Here is a 17,847-nt window from a genome sequence, read left to right as displayed (position 1 = left end):
ATTTAGTATGGAAATTCAGATTGGAATCTGTAAAATAACATTTATTTACATATGTAAAATGTATCTAATGTCCAGTTTCTTTGCAGAACTTGTGAATTGTGCCTTCTGTAATATATGAGATACACCGCAGGTGTTGTGGGTCAAATGTTCCTCTAATTCATGCAGAGCAATCTGTTATCTCAGTTAATAAACGCACACACACACACACACACACACACACACACACACAGAAAAAACAAGAAAACCATGGGTTAAATTGTAATATTGCTGTAATTCCAGTCCCCTGTGAGGTTTGTTTGCAGCATTTTCACGGCACAAATCAATGCTGTCACCCCTGGCATTAATAATATGACATTCCAATTATAAAAACCAAACAATGTTAGAATAGACAGAAAGAAGAGAAAAATTTTGAAGGTGCAGGATATATAAACCACACACACATACAATATTGACATATTGACCTCTGACTTTCAAACAAGATGCATGTTGACACTGATCTTCATCTTCATTTCTTGGAAAATGTGTCATCAGTACTCAGTAGTCTGTGCAGTGGTTGATAAATGTTTTTCCAGCAAAAACAGGTTACACGATGCAGGAGGGAAAAAAGGTATAAATTTAAATGGCAAAATTCACACAACTGATTTTTCTTGATGCCTCAGTTGGTATTTACCATCATAATACTGTTGTTTGACACAAAATAAAGAAAAAAACTCCTCAGTGAGGGATAATAAAATGCATTTGTTTTCTGCATTTAACCAATACAATGTATTCCACAGCAGTCCAAAGTCTGTTTGAGTTCCCACATCAACACTGTAAAAGCCCCATTAAAATGACTGAAATCCATCTAGTCCTCAAAGTATTTTCAGACCCACACGCTTGTTTTTCGCATGACCAACCTTCACAGCAGGTGCTGATGCAGTTTGCGCTCTGGAAATAAGATAAAAACATGGAAACAAAATGATGAATGCATAAAATATTTTGATCTATCCCAGTAGTAGAGTCCAAAGAATAAAAAACAGCACAAACATCAAATGGCAAAGAAATCGCTGAATAATTCTAGATGTTCAGTATGGTAACCAATGCATAAAATCCCCTTAGGCTCATGAAATACTTGCTTTTTACCTGTTTGTCTGCATGGCTGAATCATCTGCAGCCAACACCACAATTGGGGTTTAGGTTTGATAGCATTTAATACAATAAAGTCCTTTGGAAACTCTAAGAAATAGGTTCAGCTGTCAACATTTGAAAGTGACTAAAGTTAAAAATAATTAAAAATTTAAGATATGTAATCATTGTTTATTGGCTGAGAAGGGAGAATGGCAGCCTCAGTTATGGTCACAACCTAAAGCTACAACTTGAAATTGAGCAGCATAAGACATGAAATGGTGATTACATATAACCGATGTACACACTTTATACTTTTACAACTTATTTTTCGTAAGATTCTCCTGATTCAGAACCATTACGTTGACCATCTATCTAAATATTGAATAGATAAAGGTTTGAGAATAGTTCTGTTATCATTTCTTAGCAAATCTTGGTGTTTTGCCAACCAACAACAGGATCCAAAATGGAGTTATCAGAGCCCAAACTTAACAAGATTATCTTTGTTGAGAACTTCTGATTCTGCACAACATAAACATAACTGTGAAACTCAAGGAGGTTACTACATCATTAATGATTCCATTACGGCAGACAAAACAGTAGTTGCAAAAAGCTGTATTAGTTTCTCATGAAAGCATTTGCCATTGTGGCTGTGGTTTCTTCAGTCTGCTGTTCTTTGACAGAACAAGAACTAATGCTTTGACAGAACTTGGACTATATGGGGTAACCATTCTTAACATGTGAACATGTTGTTTAAAGCAAGTTACATACAGTTCTGTATGACAGTTCAGACACAGTAAAGCATTTCATTATTTAAGAAGGAAAATAAAATCTATGTTTTATATGATTGTCTTCTGAATAGTTTAACTTAATGCTTCACTGAAAAACTGCTGTTACATGTGTAATAATACATTTATTTGTCATATCATTGCAAAAAAAAGAGGGAGAGACCATCATTTTTCCCTTCGTCATTTCACTGTGAGACAATATGCAAAAAGCTATTAGAAATGCAATTGGTAGCTATTTAAAAATTAAACCCCAGCATACCCCCCTGCTAAAGCCAAATCCAAATAAACACTGTAAGCGCTAAATCTGTGGTGTCAGGAGTCTTTGAGCTGCCTTCAGCAGAGTCCACATTATTACCAAAGCTGGACCGCTACATGTCCTTGAGGGGCCAATTCATTAGTTAGCTGGAAAGCCCAATCAATCACAATGTATCAGGGAAGACTACAGATCATAATTCAGCTCAGGTAGAGCAAAGAGAAAAGGCAGGCAAATGAGACGATGGATGGATGGAAAGAAAGGCAAACAAGACAGATTGGCAGGACGGGAGAAAGGAAGAAGGATGATTGCAGATATAACCGCGGACAGTTAAAGGTGGTATCCCATGAGTTGCTTGGTGTTGCAGTCCTTAGAGATCACCTGTCGATCGAAAAGTGCACTGTAAGCTTTCTTTCACCTTTTAGACATGATAGTTATCATCAAGAGGAAGAGGATTTTTATAGAAAGAGCCATGAGGCATTGAGGGTGGACAGCTAATGGAAACCTGGCTACATGGTTGATGCTTATTGTGTTATAAGCGATCGAAAGCAGTAAAAAGGACATCTACTGTGCAGTATTTATGTGAACATTTTTATTTCAATTGATGTATTTTTTAAAAGAATCGTTTCTCACCTGTATGTCCAGGAGAATTGAGGTTTCATGATAAAATATAAGCTATTGATTAGAAAGAGAGAAGAAAGTCTCTGATGTGCTCCCCTGGGATGTCAGCAGAAGAAAACACACACACAAACAAGCGGGTAACCTCTAGGGGCAGTCCCAAAGGTCTAAGTATGTCTCTTCTACTTGTCTGCAATTGTTCCCTTGCCTTCATTGATCTCTCATAGATCAATGTAATAAAATAGAAACAGGTGTAGGTTTGCACCCAGAGGAAACAGCAGCACATTAATCACAGCCTGCGATACACATACAGCTGCTCCCAAAGCTACCATGAATTGGTTTACCAATGATTTTCAAGGCTCATCTGTCAAATTATAAGGGTTTTTAATGCCTTTTCATACTTCGGCCTCTTTAAATGTGACTCAAAATGACCAAGATTTAGAGCCTAAGAGGTGTAAAGTAGCTAAGTACATTCAGTCAAGTACTGTTACCGAGTGTAATCTTCAGTTAATGATACTTTTCTTGAGTATATCCATTTCTCCACTACATTTTTCTGAAAGCAATGGTTGCTACTGACTATTAAGAAATGTATTTCACAGAATATGCTGCAATTTTTAAAATGTGAAGCCTTGACAGCAAGGCGAAACTATTAGCTAAACTGTTATCTAAAACAATAAAAAGTGTCTTAAAGGTTAGGGATATGATCACAAAGGATACAATTATATCTTCTTAAACACAAAATGCACATATTAAAGTATTTTTCCTTTGTCATATTGGTATTTTTACTGAAATAGTAGTAAATCATTTGATCACTAGTGTCACTCTGTTTAGCATAAAGGCTAATGAGCATGATGATGCAAACAAAAACAGATGATGAAGAAAAGAGGGATTATAGTGAGTATTCTAGAAAATGTCTGTCTTTGTAAAAGAAAAGAAAAAACTTACTTGGAAAATGAAAGTAGGGCTGTGTCCTAATTTCATACTGTTACTGTTATGGATTTTCATAGTATATCAAATTGCAAGTTATGCCACTGCCATTTTAAATTTCACTAAAAGTAGTATGGAGTTGGGACACAGCTTACTTTACCATTTTGTACTAACAGGAAATGATGCAATGCATGAAGAAACTGTGGCTTCGTCACAATACAATACTACATACCAACTCTCAGCTGGTTCTGAGGATGTATTATGTTCACACTGGAGAAGAGACGGAATCAAGTATAGTAAAAGAAATCAGAATGCATTAAAGTTTTTGGTTTTCTGTTTGTTTTTTTGCTTTTGCTTTTTTGGCAGATGGTGGTGATAAATCTCCAGAAGGCTCTTACAAAACAAACAAAAACAAGCAAAAAAAAAGAAAAACTAAATCTGTGTGCTTTCTCTTTGTGAAGTATAGTTGGCATTGGTATTGTACATGCTGATTTCATTATTTTAACTGCAAAAACAGTCCACAATGATTAGCATTATATAAGTAAGTAAGTAATTTCTATTTAGTATGGAACTGGGACACATGATGCAATCTGCAATTTGTTGCAATTATTTGCAGCTGTGACTTTCATGTGTATATCAATAATACACATACTGACTGTTTTGAGTAATTCATTTTGCTACTCTTCCAGAGTGAACACACTATATTATTCAAAACCTGCTCAGAATTAGTATTTAGTATGGAGCAAACTACCCCATCTCTCTACAAGACACACCAGTCAGTAGCCAACAAGACATGTCTTTCAGAGATGGTCAGATGTAGCATTAAAGGCCCTTTACACCCTCACAGCGTTTACAATTACTCTGGTTAAACTTCTAGTCAGGCAGAAGTTGGGTGGAGTTATGGTGGGAATTATGTGATGTCACAAAACTCTGTGTACCAATAAGAACAGGTGCAGCAAAACTGACAGGAGAGTGAGGGAGCTGTCAATCAAGTGTAGTTTGTCTAATCAGGCACAATAAGTGAAAACATCAGTGGAAGGTGTTATGGTTAAAGATGACATGTCATATAGGGAGTCAGATAGACCCTTTGCAAACAGTTGACACAGTTGGACAGTGTGTGCTGTTTTAAAAAATGGAAAAGATTGAACTTTAACCTCAAACTTAACCTTAAAATGAATATTTTTCGTTTAATTTGCCAACTTTTATTACTAACAATGCTTTTTCCACATGGCTTTTGTTACATAAATACCCTTTACAATCCTCAGTCTAAGACTTTATTAAACAACAGTACTTTGACTGTGACTTCATGGTTTAGAGAGAATATTATTTTCAGTATGTTTGTCTTTCATTCAGGGCTGTATACACACATAAAGCCTTGCTATTAGGGCAATAAATCAGTATATTTATACCACATGAAATAATGCTGTAGGAAATAATACAGACAAGATGTATAATAGTTCTCTAAGTAATAGCTTCAGAGACAGGTAATAATATCATTGAATAACAAGCTTTACTTTAGTTCACTCAATTATTTCTTTTGAGGGTAGGTGTCACTTTTTTAGAAGGTAGATATCTAATTTTGGTCGGGAACTCATTATCCTTTTCTGACCAAGCTGGTGCAAAAAGTTGTATTCAAAGGACAGAGTTTGAATGAGAAAGAAATTAATTTAATGGTGTGGACATGGAGGCCAAATAGGCCCTAGAGGGGCCGTGAAATTTTACTGGAGTGCTGTCCTTTAATATGAGCCTGCATTACATTAAAGCCAGAAATAATAGGAAAAACTGAAAACTTAACACATCAAACTTTGCTGCCGTCTTGTGAAAAGATGTTCTCTGTCATGCCTGCGTGGAAAGTTTATGTAAGTCTCCGTGAGCTTCATGACCTCAGGGGCTAATGAAACTCACGCACATCCTTTGGGATAACAACAGGAAGGCACGCGTGAAATTGTTCAAACTTTTGTTTGAACTCTTGAAAAGTTGACTCCCTGAGGCTGCAATGGCCTCATCAGACAGCTGAAAGGAGATTTCCTGTGATCGGCTTTTATGAATGTCACTAAATGGTGTGAAAATGGCAGCCAAGTAGCGACAACAGAGCAGCACTGGTGGATTTGTCCACATTTAATGAGGCAGCTGGTGGGGAGGAGAGGCATTGTTTTCCTCTCATTGGGGATGCATTGAGTAATTTGTGGTAACCAAGGGAGATGCCATCCCCTTTCATCCCTCCTCAAATGGCCGCCTGACCGCAGCGGATGCCAAAACGTTCCAGTACCATTCCTGAGCACATTTTTGGCATTCAACAGACTTGTACCACCGCTGCTACAAATGTTCCCTACAGCTGAATATGGTGTCAAAGAGAAAATAACAATATAATTAAACCAAATACTACATAAATCCAAACATGAGTAAAGAGAAACTTAGGAGTCATGCAACATGCGTCAATATGAAGAGATGTAGCATTAAAGCCAACAGAGAAACCAGTGCTGATAGATGTATAATCATACACACCACAACAAATTGTAAAAGAAATATTGTATGACAGTGACAAAATAAGTCAAATGGAATCTAAACCTATTCAACCCTGATGGACATTGGACACCATTGGATTCATACTTACAAATGCATGTTGTGCAAGAAAGGATTGATCAACATCCAAAATCTTTGTTTTAAAGGGTCATTTCAATGGCTTTGTTATTGACTTACCTTTACTTTACATCACAACTTACTATTTTGCAAATCATGCTTCTATGAATGTGTAGGTATTTTATGTGTTTTGTCTAGCCTTCCAGGCATTAAAATATTTTATTTTGATATAATCTATTAGGTGCTATACATCACACTGAATATCAAGGTATATTCAATTTTTTGGGTCAAAATTACATAATTATAACAGGGTAATGTCACGCAGACTTTTACGTAAAAACTAGCTGGTAAATTGAAACCAGTGCCTGGAAATATAGGAAAAAAAATACAGTAAAAATATCTAAACATACAAACCATACATTCGGTAGGCATTAATGGGTGTGCTCCAATTGGCACAGTGTGGTCAGTGGGCATGGTAAATCTCTAATATGAAATAATTTAAAACGTTAATTCTTAGGTAGGACATTTCTTGTTCAAGCAGCAGCTGCTCATAGAGGATGATTAAGAACATTGTTTTCTGGGCTTTTACAGGATTTGCAGTTCAGGAGCTACATACACTGATGTGGTTCTCACATTCAGCTAAAGATCACAATGTTTGTAAAATACCATGGCAGTCATGTCAGGCTGCACTTTGATGAAATGTGAAATGATGAAGACATTTATTATATTATACATATTATTATATATATATATTTTTTTTAAATGGCATCCTGGGTTAAAGTATTTTGCTCAGTGTTAGCATCACAAACATTCAGTGAAGTGTTTGAACAGACATGTGTGATGTGGTCATACAATGTTAAAAAAAAAAGGTGTTTCTAACTCTAGAGCTGCTTTAGGTAAAAATTGAATGGGATCATTGGGGTTTAAGAAGTGAAAAAAAATAAAATAAGAACTTTTAAAGTGATAGAATGATGTGTGATTGGCTACCATCAGTAGCAAATGCAGTTTAATCCAGACATGCAGGACTGTTTATTACTTATATTCTAATAACAAAATTAAATGACATAATAAAAAAAAAAAAAAAATGTTGAATTTTATTTTGGAGATACAGCACTTCTTTATACTTAAAATGTATATTGTTTAAACTCTTGGTTATTCGCTGTCTAACTTTGGTACAGAAATATGTATAGATAGTGGCTGCAACACTATCTACACAAATGCAGACACAACAGAAGCCTGGTTTGTCTGTACAGCAGCCACATGATACATTTATACTGCATGGAAATGGAAATTTCTACAATGGCTATTATTCATAAATGCATAATTCCTGTTCTTTTTGATGATAAAAACCTCTAGGAAAGGGGGAACAGGAGAAGAAAGGAGAGGGATTAAGTTGACAGAATATCCACATTGAAGAAGAAATTCCCCACAAGTACAAATGATCAACACTAGAACAAAGTGGGGAGAACATGAAAATATAAATAGGGAATGAGACTGCATACTGTATTCACAGAAAACATTTGCACCCAACACAAAAATACTTATTTCCATTAAATATCCTGTATATTTTTCATTGGTTTTCACCTTCTCTTAGAAGATACATGGTACTTTTATCATTCTGAAAGTAATTGTTATGTTCTCTTAGGATAAATGTCCAATAAAGAAAAAAATAGGATCATAAAGTTTCAAACTTTTCAATTTTACTTAAATTTCTATGCTGCATTTAAGTGCAGATGGGAAAATGTGACATCCAAGACCTCCAAGTACATACTTACTTGTTTAAATGTTCATAGTTTGTGACACAAATACAAAAACCTGTTTCTAAAACTGTGAATAATAACTAGTGAAATTATTATCATATCTGTTCTGTACACTTTTGTTTGACTGATTGCCTTTTTGCTCCTAAGATTGTGCTACAAATACTGAATTAAGAAGGTTATGAGATAGAGATACCCTACAGAGCCAGCTGATGTAAATACTAACTGAAATGTATTTTCATGCAGTGTAAATGTGGGAAAAAGCCAAAAAAGAGAAAAAGAAATTCAGTTATAGATTTTGAGAAAACATATCTGCCAAATTAATCATTAGATTTTGATTAAGGATAGGTTTTTTGGTATATTTTGGGAATAAGTCTGCAAATAATTGTTTACTATAATTGTTTACTTTAATATTGCACCTCTCTTTTCATTTATTTTCTTTTTCATGGATAAGATTTGTTAAAAACACTTTTTTTTCTTTCTGTCTTTCCTCCTGCAGTCCAGTCACACCATTTTACACTCTTTGCTGTGTTCTTAGCTCACAGCACCCCTTGTGGCCATTTTCATACTTAAAACCTTTCTACCTTCCTATTCCAGCAGTACTTTCCAAACATTTCCAATACAGTCTCCCCCAAACAGTTGTGAATTTCATCAAGCAACCCTATCAGATAAGAATATACTCTAGGCCACAGCAGAGATGACTTTTACAGTTAGAATTCAGCACAGAATTGCATAACAGTCTCTGCAGCAGGTGGGATGATAACAACAGAGAGAAGAGAAAAACCTATCATCAGGCTCCTTGTACTGTTTTTCATTGTACTAATATCTGGTGAGTTAAATTACAGTGAAAATAAAGTATTTCTCAGTTTTCTAGTGATGCCATGGTATCCCCCTCAAGGACCCCTGGAGCTTCCAGGAACAGAACCCTGCATAGGAGCCAAGTCACTGCAGTAAAATATTGGACTGAAAAGACTCTTTTCCAGCCAATTTGAGTCTTTTTTAAGTATCGAAATGATGTTTCTACTCTATTATGGAGTGGTGTGATCAAAAATATGACAGGAGAGAGGAAAAGATGTGGAGGAGGGAGAGAGAATTTGGAGGGGGTGGGCATATCAGATTCATACCCCCTCCCCACATCCCTTTTTTAGTTCATAACTGCCAAGGGTATTAATAATTAATGAGGACAATTCTCTGGCGTCTGGATGAGTCATACTTTCTGCTACTTGGTTTCCCAAAAGCCCCATAGGTTGGATTAACACAGAAACAAGAAATCTGAATTTTTAACCCTAAAATGGAACAGACATGAATGTTTGATAGGTGCCTAAAAACAGATGGATATATGATACTTGCTAGACAATAAAGTCCGTGCTACAAAAGCTTTAAGACTTAAAAAATAGCAAATTTGGACACGTGAACATGGATTTCACAGGAACAGACACACAAAAAGTGGAAATGTCAAATGAGGCTGCATTAAAACAGGTGAACATGAAGTTATTTGGTCATATTACATCTTTGAAATGTGATTTCAGGATATTTTTTCACTTATCTGAACCACAGAAACAGCAAAAGAAAGAATCTAAATGTCTAGTTTGGCATGTAGTCTTGCTTATATTGAGACTGGAATAAAACCAGTTTTGTCTGAATATGTACCAAACCTTAAGATGTGGTTCTTAAGTCAGTTGCAAAGCATGCCATGGTTTCATGGCCTTAAGAGCAACAAGCAGCAGTTTCCTCATCTCCACAGCCAGTTTTCTCGAACTAAACAGACTACGCAAACATATATTATGCTTGAAGGCCAGCCAGTGTTTGTACATGAACAAAACAAGTACAACATTCTGTCACTTGAGCTGTATTCTGTCCAACACTGAGCTGTCAGACAGTCCAACTTGTTTTGTGAAAAAACTGGAAGCAGGATATGAAGGAGCATCGGTAGTTTCAGTGAAAGAATATTTCTGTCTCATGGTAAAGCAGCTTAGAAAGGCTAAAAGGACGTAAATTAAAAGAAAGGGGGGACACAGTGCAAATAGGTGCTGATTTTAATACCTTGATTTCAACATGATTATACAAGAGAAAATTAACCAATATACAGGAGATTTATGACCGATAGAAAATTGTATTTATTATACTTTCCAAGATACATTCTATTCATTTGTAATGTCAATAAACACTGATAATTTTAACTTAACAATACTTTTTAAATAAGGACCGGATAGAGTTAAGTTGATAAAAAGAATTTCGAAATAGAACCTGTCTCGACAATATAACCTCAAACTAAATAAATTAAACAAAAATTAATTGAAGCCATCATGACTGAGCATTTTTACTAATATTGCACATGGTGTTTTATGATATGATTCTGCCCAAATTCTCGAGAGCAATTTTAGAGCCTCAATTCGTAGCCTTTCCTCACCCAGCGAATGTCTCCATTCCCATCCCAACAATCCAGAACCATATCAAGTTTAATGCACATTTATTTTGGTTGCATAATGTTAATAAGAAACCTTTTACAAGATACTGTGGGAGATATAAGAATAAGGAAACTGCTTGAAACTTCACAGACTCTATCAGGCCTCGGCTTGTCGTGCGACACAATAAACAGGAAACATCACAGATCACATTTCACAACCCTCACCCAGCGGGCCGGGTTCTTCAGTAAACTGAGAGAAACAGAAACCCTTTAAACAACTCAACAGTCACTTCTGGTGACGTGAATTAGCTCTGATGCATCATTCTATCAAGTCGTTTCCACTCTTTGTGTATTATTCTTTTTAAATAATACCAATAACTCTTTAAATAATCCTGCATAGAAAAATAAATTAACTATGTTGTTAAATTTTTTTTTTTTTTACTACGAATTGAGAGCTGACAAGAGGGGGGGGGTGGATCACCGATTGAATTATATTAGCGGCCTGTTTGACATTTCTGGGTTGTAGTCTCTTGATGATGATGCTCCGTCGTACAGTATGTGCGTGTGCATGTGTAGATGTTTCTTTCCTTGTAATTTACAAACCAGTCCCACAGATACAAATAATGTAAGACTTACAAAATAAATTCCAGGTTACGCTTACATGGCAAGCAGCTTTGTAATTTTTTATCCTTGGGTTTTCATTTTTCAGAAACAACATCCTCTGACAGTGTATGTGCCGTTAGATTTCACCCAAAACATACAGTTTTAAGTAGCAACTTGAAGAGAAAACACAACTCCATTCAGAAGACACTATATTTAACATGGCTCTTTACACAAAGAAAACAAGTCATGAAATCATTCCCAAAAGAGTTTTGCAGTGCCTTGACTTCCCGTGAATGGAAAACATGAGCCGTTTAGCCTCCCAGCAAAGAGCAGGTGTTCTGCTACTGGTGTATAATCCAGACAAGATGGCAGAGAGTCTGCAGCCGACTCCAGAGAGCTTCCCCAACAACAAACAGGTATCCTCACAAATTGAAAAAAAAAAAAAAAAAGCATAAAAAAGCAGTAGCATCCATTGAGTCACCATTTCTGTTAATCTCATCCCAGGAGAAGTGATTTTGGATACTTTCCGGAGCAAAAGAAAACAACCGAGGTGCCCTCCTTTTCCTTTTTTTTTTTTCTCTTTTTTTAAACGAGGGTTGAAGACCGCGAGGTATATTCTCAAGCACTGTTTTCAAGACCCTTTGATTTGGTAGGAAAAACAAAAGGAGGAGAAAAAGAACAACAAGAACAACAAAAAAGCAGATAAGTACCCATTTCAATAGCAGCAAAAATACTATAAATGTCTGGTTGCTTTTTAGGGTGTCCTGTGGTATGTATGTGGGATTCATACATGTAGTGGCATGGATAATCCAAAGGTCTTTTACTGTGAAATACATCCACGCTGATTCTAGTAATAGCTTTGTAGTGTGGAGCCATTTTGTCCATCTCTGCATTGGTCATTAAGGATTACCAGAAGGCACTTTTTTTGCTGTATGTGTGTGTGGGAGTGTGTCTGTGCATGTGTGGCTGCAGAGAGAGAAATGAAGAAAGAAAGCGAAAGATCTGGGGTGGCTAAATGATGTGTGTGTGTGTGTGTTTGTGTGTCTGTATGTGTGTGGCTAGAGGGGGAGAAAGAACCAGAGAAAGGCAGATGTGTTTGGCTGTCTGTCTGCCTGTATGTGTGTCTGACTTTCTTGTGTGTGTGTGTAATCAATGCACTAAATCAAACACAACAATCCTTACATTTTACTCAGTGCAGTCTGCTCCTCGAGCACCTGCAGGTAATCAGGCGTTCCTTGGAGCTTGGCTTTCAGCTCGTAATACTCACTTTTTCTCTGCTCCACCACGATCTTACTGTGGTTCCCGCCTATCAGCGATGACTTCTTCATCTTTTTATCCAGTGTTTTCTCCGGGTAGCGGATTTCATACCCGCCCATGCCTATACTGTTGAAATCTCTTTTGCCGTCCAGGAAGTTCTGAATGAACATGCTGGGCTCTCGGTGGGGAAGGAACTCCTCGAGTTCGTCGATGGTGCTGAGGCGCTTGTTGCGCTCCAGGGTGGAAAGCGAGTCTTTATCCTTGTCAGCGCTGTTCCGGAGGATAATCTTCTGCCTCTGTGAGTCGGCAAACTTGAACCCAGCATCCATGTCTGAGGAGCGTCCGATCCCGCAGGTGTGGCTCTTTCCGATGTGATCGATGGTCTGGGGGATGAACGCTTCGCCTCCCAAGTCATCTCCCGGGATGGAGCCTTTTTTGCCTGATTTGTGGCTATGTCGGCGGAGCTGCAGTGACATAGAGCCACACTCCTGATTCCCCAGCCCCTCCTGCCTGCCCACGGGTTTCTTATTCCGCCTCAGGACAAAGACTAGAAGGCAGAAGGCCACAAACACAGTAAGGATTAGCACTACAAGGATGCTGAGGATCATAATCGAGAGAGGCACAGGCCCTCCCGGTGGGGCTTTGCCAACTCCAGCAGGCGACACTGAGGTCAAAACAGGGGTGGCGCTAGTGAGAATAAACGGCGGCCTTGCAACAAGCTTAGGGCACAAGATCTCATTTTTCAAGAGGCGCAGCTCAATGTTGGAGAACTGCACAGGGGAGGCACATTTCACCTCTTTGGCAGCCACTCCATCACTTAACTTCTCTAGCCAGAGTTTGAGGGCGACCAGATCGCAGGAACACTCCCACGGGTTCCCTTCCAGGTCTATCTGGGTCAATGACCGCAGCTGGTCCAAGACACCGCTCACTGGCAGGGTCATGAAGTGGTTGTTTTTCAGATTCAGTCTAGCTAAAGAGACACCCGCAAACACGTAGGCGGGGAGACTCCGCAGAACATTGTTGTTGAGATACAGGAGTTGTAGGTTCGGCATAGAGTCAAATGTGCCTGCTAAGATTTCTTTTATGGCATTGTATTCCAAATACAGGTACTGTAGGTTTGTGAGGCCCAAAAACATCTCTGGGTGTAACTGTTCAAGCTGGTTTCCATTCAGATACAGTCTCCTCAGGTTAGTGAGGTTAGCAAACACACCTTTCTGGACTGTGACAATTTGATTGCTGCCCAGATGTAGCAAATCTAAGCCCTCAAAACCTTGGAAATCAGTCAGGCTTATGTCACGTATGTAATTCCCACTCAGGTGAAGTTTCTTGGCATTTGGGGGTTTGGGAATGAGATCAGCTAGATTTTTAATATTCCTCTCCTGACAGCTGACGCTAATGCCAAAGTCAGAGGGGTGAGCTTTACAGCTGCAGGGCTGGGGACACAACAATGGAGGGGTCCGCGTCTGAAAGGAAACAATCTGGCTATTTCTTCCAAATGGAGGTAAACCAACCACATTGCCATTACCATAAATCTTAGATGAGTCAGTGGTTTTTGGCGATTTTGTGGCTATGGGAGCCACGGTGGTTGGGGACATTTTGGAGGGCGACTGCCCATTATCAGGCATTGGGGGTGGCATCCTAACATCAAAGTCACTTCCTGTTCCCATGGGACAAAGCTCTTGTTTGTTGGTTTCTTTCAAGAGCCTCCCGTACAAGTCACTTGGTGTTTCACATATGGCCTCACCGATAAAAATATTATATGGCATGTTTTCAAGCCATGCCTTGAGAGGTGCCAAGTCACAGGTACAATTCCAGGGGTTGTCGTCCAGCTGCAGCTCTACAATGCGCCCAATGTGCTCCAGAACCCCTAAATAAGGAAGCTTCTGGATCCTGTTCCCCCTTATATCCAGGTGTGTCATTGAGGCAAAGCGAAATATGTTGTCAGGAAGTGCCTGTATGAGATTATCATTCAGGATCAGCACTTTTAGCTTGTGCAGTTTGTTAAATGCTCCCTTTTCAATGTATTTTATCAAGTTGTAGTCAGCCTGAAGGTACTCCAAGTTTTCTATCCCTTGGAAAGTGTCTGCTCGCAGCACCTTTAACTCATTATTGTTCAGGTGCAGCTGTTTCAACGCGCTCATCCCCATGAACGCTCCACCTTCAATGTTCTGCAGTTTATTGTTCCCCAGCTGCAGTGACACAGCGTGGGTGAAGTTGAGGAACGAGTTTGGGTAGAGTATGATTAAGAAGTTGTTCTGGAAGTTAAGATGGTATAAGGACGAGGCCGGCGGGATGAGTTGCGTGGGTCGATAGACGGTGATCTTTTCGCAGTTGACATACAGCACGTTTTCCACCGACATGCAGGAGCAAGCGCTGCAGGTCTCGGCCATCAAGTCCGAGGCGGAAGGGTCTGCCATCGGGGGTCCGTCCGACATGGAGGGGGAGGAGAGGGAGGAGGAGAGGGTGCCGGAGATGGAAGAAGAAAAGGCTGTCAGCAGGAGTACGAGCAGCATCTCGCCGGTTAGAAATCCTCCCCCAGAAAACCATTTAGTAACCTTTGGAGAAAAAAAAAAGACAGGTGCATGCACAAACATTCACACACACACACACACACACACACACACACAGACATACACATGTACAAACAAGCCCAGAGACACATGGGCACACACACACACAGAAAGCAAACCATCAAAATGCATATTTTATATTGATTATACTGCAATTTCAAAATCAAATCCCTTTTAGTGCTTTTTTAAAAAATAAAATACATCAACATTTGGGCTAGAATTATCATTTTCCTGTACATATAACCATATGCAAATTGCCATGCTAATGCTGCACATCTCTAATTATTGCACTTTTTTTTATTAGAATCATTGCAATGAGTGGCATTGGCTTTGACACAATGATTCACCCTAATCATTGGACAACACTAATGCTGGATACTGAAAAATCCGTACTGCAGGAAAAGTAACATATGCTCTGGAAATTACTCAAACCCATGAGCTGCTGCACATTTATGCATCACATTCTGATTTCCCAAGGCATGAAGCATCATCTTGGAAATATCTAAAACAGCGGCACCACTATATTCTTCCCCTCTCAGCATATTCAACATAATCAAAGTCAAACGGCTGCAGTTCTCTTTTTCATGGGGGTCTCATTTGAAGCCAGCAGTGGCAGCGGCACCACCACTAAGCAGCACATTCAGGTTATTTAAGAAGCAACAGTGAGAGCAAGGGGGAAGAGGGAGAATTGGGATTGTGCCCGTTGCTGACATATTGAGAGTGTTTGAGCGGCAAACATTTATCAAACCATTTTTCAGCACATTTGACATCAGGTACAAAAACGCAAGAAAAATGTTCTTCAAATCTTTAAATAAAAAAATAGCTCATTATAAAGGAAAAAAAAAATGGGTGAATTCTAAATAAATTAGACTTACCCAAAGCTGAGGTGGTAAAGAATGCGGCTCCCTCTGGAGACACAGGGTAGCATTGGTGAGACATGGATGGAGACGTACGCAAACAGTCCTCCCAGCTGAAGTAGAACGCAGACAGTTATAGGGGCGCAACAAGGTTTCTCCAGCCCCTATATCCCCATGTAGGCTACTGTATATCAACCTGAGCCAAGCACACTGGGGTGGGGGGGGAGGAGGGGAGGTGAGGGAGGAAGGGAGGGGGAGGGAAGGGGGGGTGGAGGGGGGGGGTGCGGTGGAGATGGAGAGAAAGGGGGGGAGGCTCCGATTTCACCCGATGCGTCTCTTGCTGACGGGCTCCTCTTGCTTGGAAAAATTACCCCTCTGGTCGTTCGGTCCCCAAGGTGGTTGTACTACCTCCATGGAAGAGCATTCATTTGGTTGCAGGAGAGATAAAGAGAGACTGGGAGATAGAGAAAAAGAGAGAGGGCGAGTGAGGGAGAGAGATAGGGAAAGAGAGAGAGAGAGAGAAAGAAAGAGAGAGAGGCAGAGAGAGAGAGAGAGAGAGAGAGAGGCAGGCAGCTTTAGATATCTTGACGGTGCGTCCGGCGACTCCAAGGCGTGAAAAAGGGCGCAAGGCGGTCGGTGATACGGTGAAATAAGTCCGTCATACTTGGAGTTTTTTAAAAAAAATTTTAAGGGAAAATTGGAAAAGGAGAGGGTGCAGAGAGGAATAACGGGGGAGAAAGGTTGTCAACACTGTGCGTCTGGCTTCAGCTCGGCTCAGCAAACCCCAACGATCCAATGAATAAATACTGGTTTGTTTGGAACGATCCGGAGTGCTGAAGTTGCGCACCGGGGCAATGCTTCAGCGGGCAAAAGCTGCCAAAACGCTCCCATCAGGTTATGTGTATCAGTATATTATTCTCCATTGGCAGCATAAATCCAGTCATTTGCTCTGACCCCGTGCGAAACAGTTATTTTCTCTTTAGTGATCAGTTTATTTGCAGGCAGCGGCAGAAAAGATGCTCATTTCAGTCTCCATCCAACGGGAGGTAATCAAAAAGGACGGATGTAAAAAAAAGACGGGCTATGGGGATATCGAAGCTCCTCTCCCTGATGAAAAAAAAGCGGAAAGCACAGAGAGAAACAAGAGAGACAAGTCAGGACAACAGAAACCGGTGCGTAAAAATGAATAATGCAGTTATTCAGCCTTTAGTCCGCTGCGGTGCAGCTGGAAACTCCGCGCCTTCTCTCGCGTCCATCGCTCCTGATAAAAAAAAGAAAAATCAACCAGAACTTGGAGGGGAAATGTTGGCATTTATAAAGCCAAAAAGATCCAGTTCAGGGAGGAGGGGAAAAAACGGAGGGAGTTAAAAGAGAGAGGAAAGAAAGCTTGTGTTTCCCCCTCCTGTAAGACAGAACAGTATCCGTGTCAGGCGCATAAGTATGCTGGCTCCTTCTGCAGCCGCATTCACTGAGCTTCCCACACGACTAAAAGAGGAGAATGCAGAGATGTAGAGAGAGGAGGAGGAGGAGGAGGGAGGAGGAGGGGGTGAGAGAGTGAGAGAGAGGGAAAGGGGGGCGGGGGGGTCGCTCTCACGTAGACCGAAAAAAAACCTTTAGACCTTGAAACAGATCCCTTATTTTGAGCGCACACTTTAATGACTGTATTTCTGACAGTTCATTGTGATCATCTAATTTTTTAAAATATTTTTATAGGCTACATAGATGCTTTGGGGTCTCACCTGTTTTTTTCCTCCTTTGTAACCTCCAAGGGGATCAAGATCAAAGCTTTGAGGGAGTGCATGTGTGTGTGTGTGTGTGTGTGTGTCTGTGTTTGAGGGATAAAAAACGCTTTACCTGCCAAATCGTCGCATTGGGCTTGACTTGCGCGACGCGACCCGAGCGCGTCCCCGAGGTCTGATTGGAGAGAGAGGGAGACAGAGACGGAGAGAGAGAGACAGAGAGAGAGAGAGAGAGAGGGAGAGAGAGAGAGAGAGCTTCAAACCGGGCACGGGAGCGCGCCTGTGAGCGGCATTTTAATAGAAGGAAGACAGAGAGGAGAGAGAGGAGAGGAGAAGAGGAGGAGGAGGAGGAGGAGGAGAAGAGGGGGTTATTATTCAAGAGTGCTG

At 39.8% G+C, this 17,847-nt stretch overlaps 1 protein-coding gene across 1 annotated transcript; it reads right to left on the bottom strand.

Moving 5' to 3' along the window:
• Positions 1 to 9,676: 9,676 nt before the first annotated feature.
• slitrk4 (SLIT and NTRK-like family, member 4) lies at positions 9,677 to 15,922 on the bottom strand. The gene is made up of 2 exons (XM_044362801.1): positions 15,740 to 15,922; positions 9,677 to 14,849 (listed from the first exon to the last, which is right to left on the bottom strand). The coding sequence occupies exon 2, from the start codon at positions 14,805 to 14,807 to the stop codon at positions 12,216 to 12,218; it is 2,592 nt and encodes an 863-aa protein (XP_044218736.1). The 5' UTR covers positions 14,808 to 14,849; positions 15,740 to 15,922; the 3' UTR covers positions 9,677 to 12,215.
• Between the last annotated feature and the right edge of the window lie 1,925 nt (positions 15,923 to 17,847).

This window comes from Thunnus albacares, chromosome 10 (genome assembly GCF_914725855.1).
Source record: "Thunnus albacares chromosome 10, fThuAlb1.1, whole genome shotgun sequence".
NCBI lineage: Eukaryota > Metazoa > Chordata > Actinopteri > Scombriformes > Scombridae > Thunnus > Thunnus albacares.
This window is presented reverse-complemented; position numbering and strand designations above follow the sequence as displayed.

Excerpts from the sequence above, each read along its gene's own strand:
- slitrk4 (XM_044362801.1), bottom strand. The coding sequence starts at position 14,807 with ATGCTGCTCGTACTCCTGCTGACAGCCTTTTCTTCTTCCATCTCCGGC.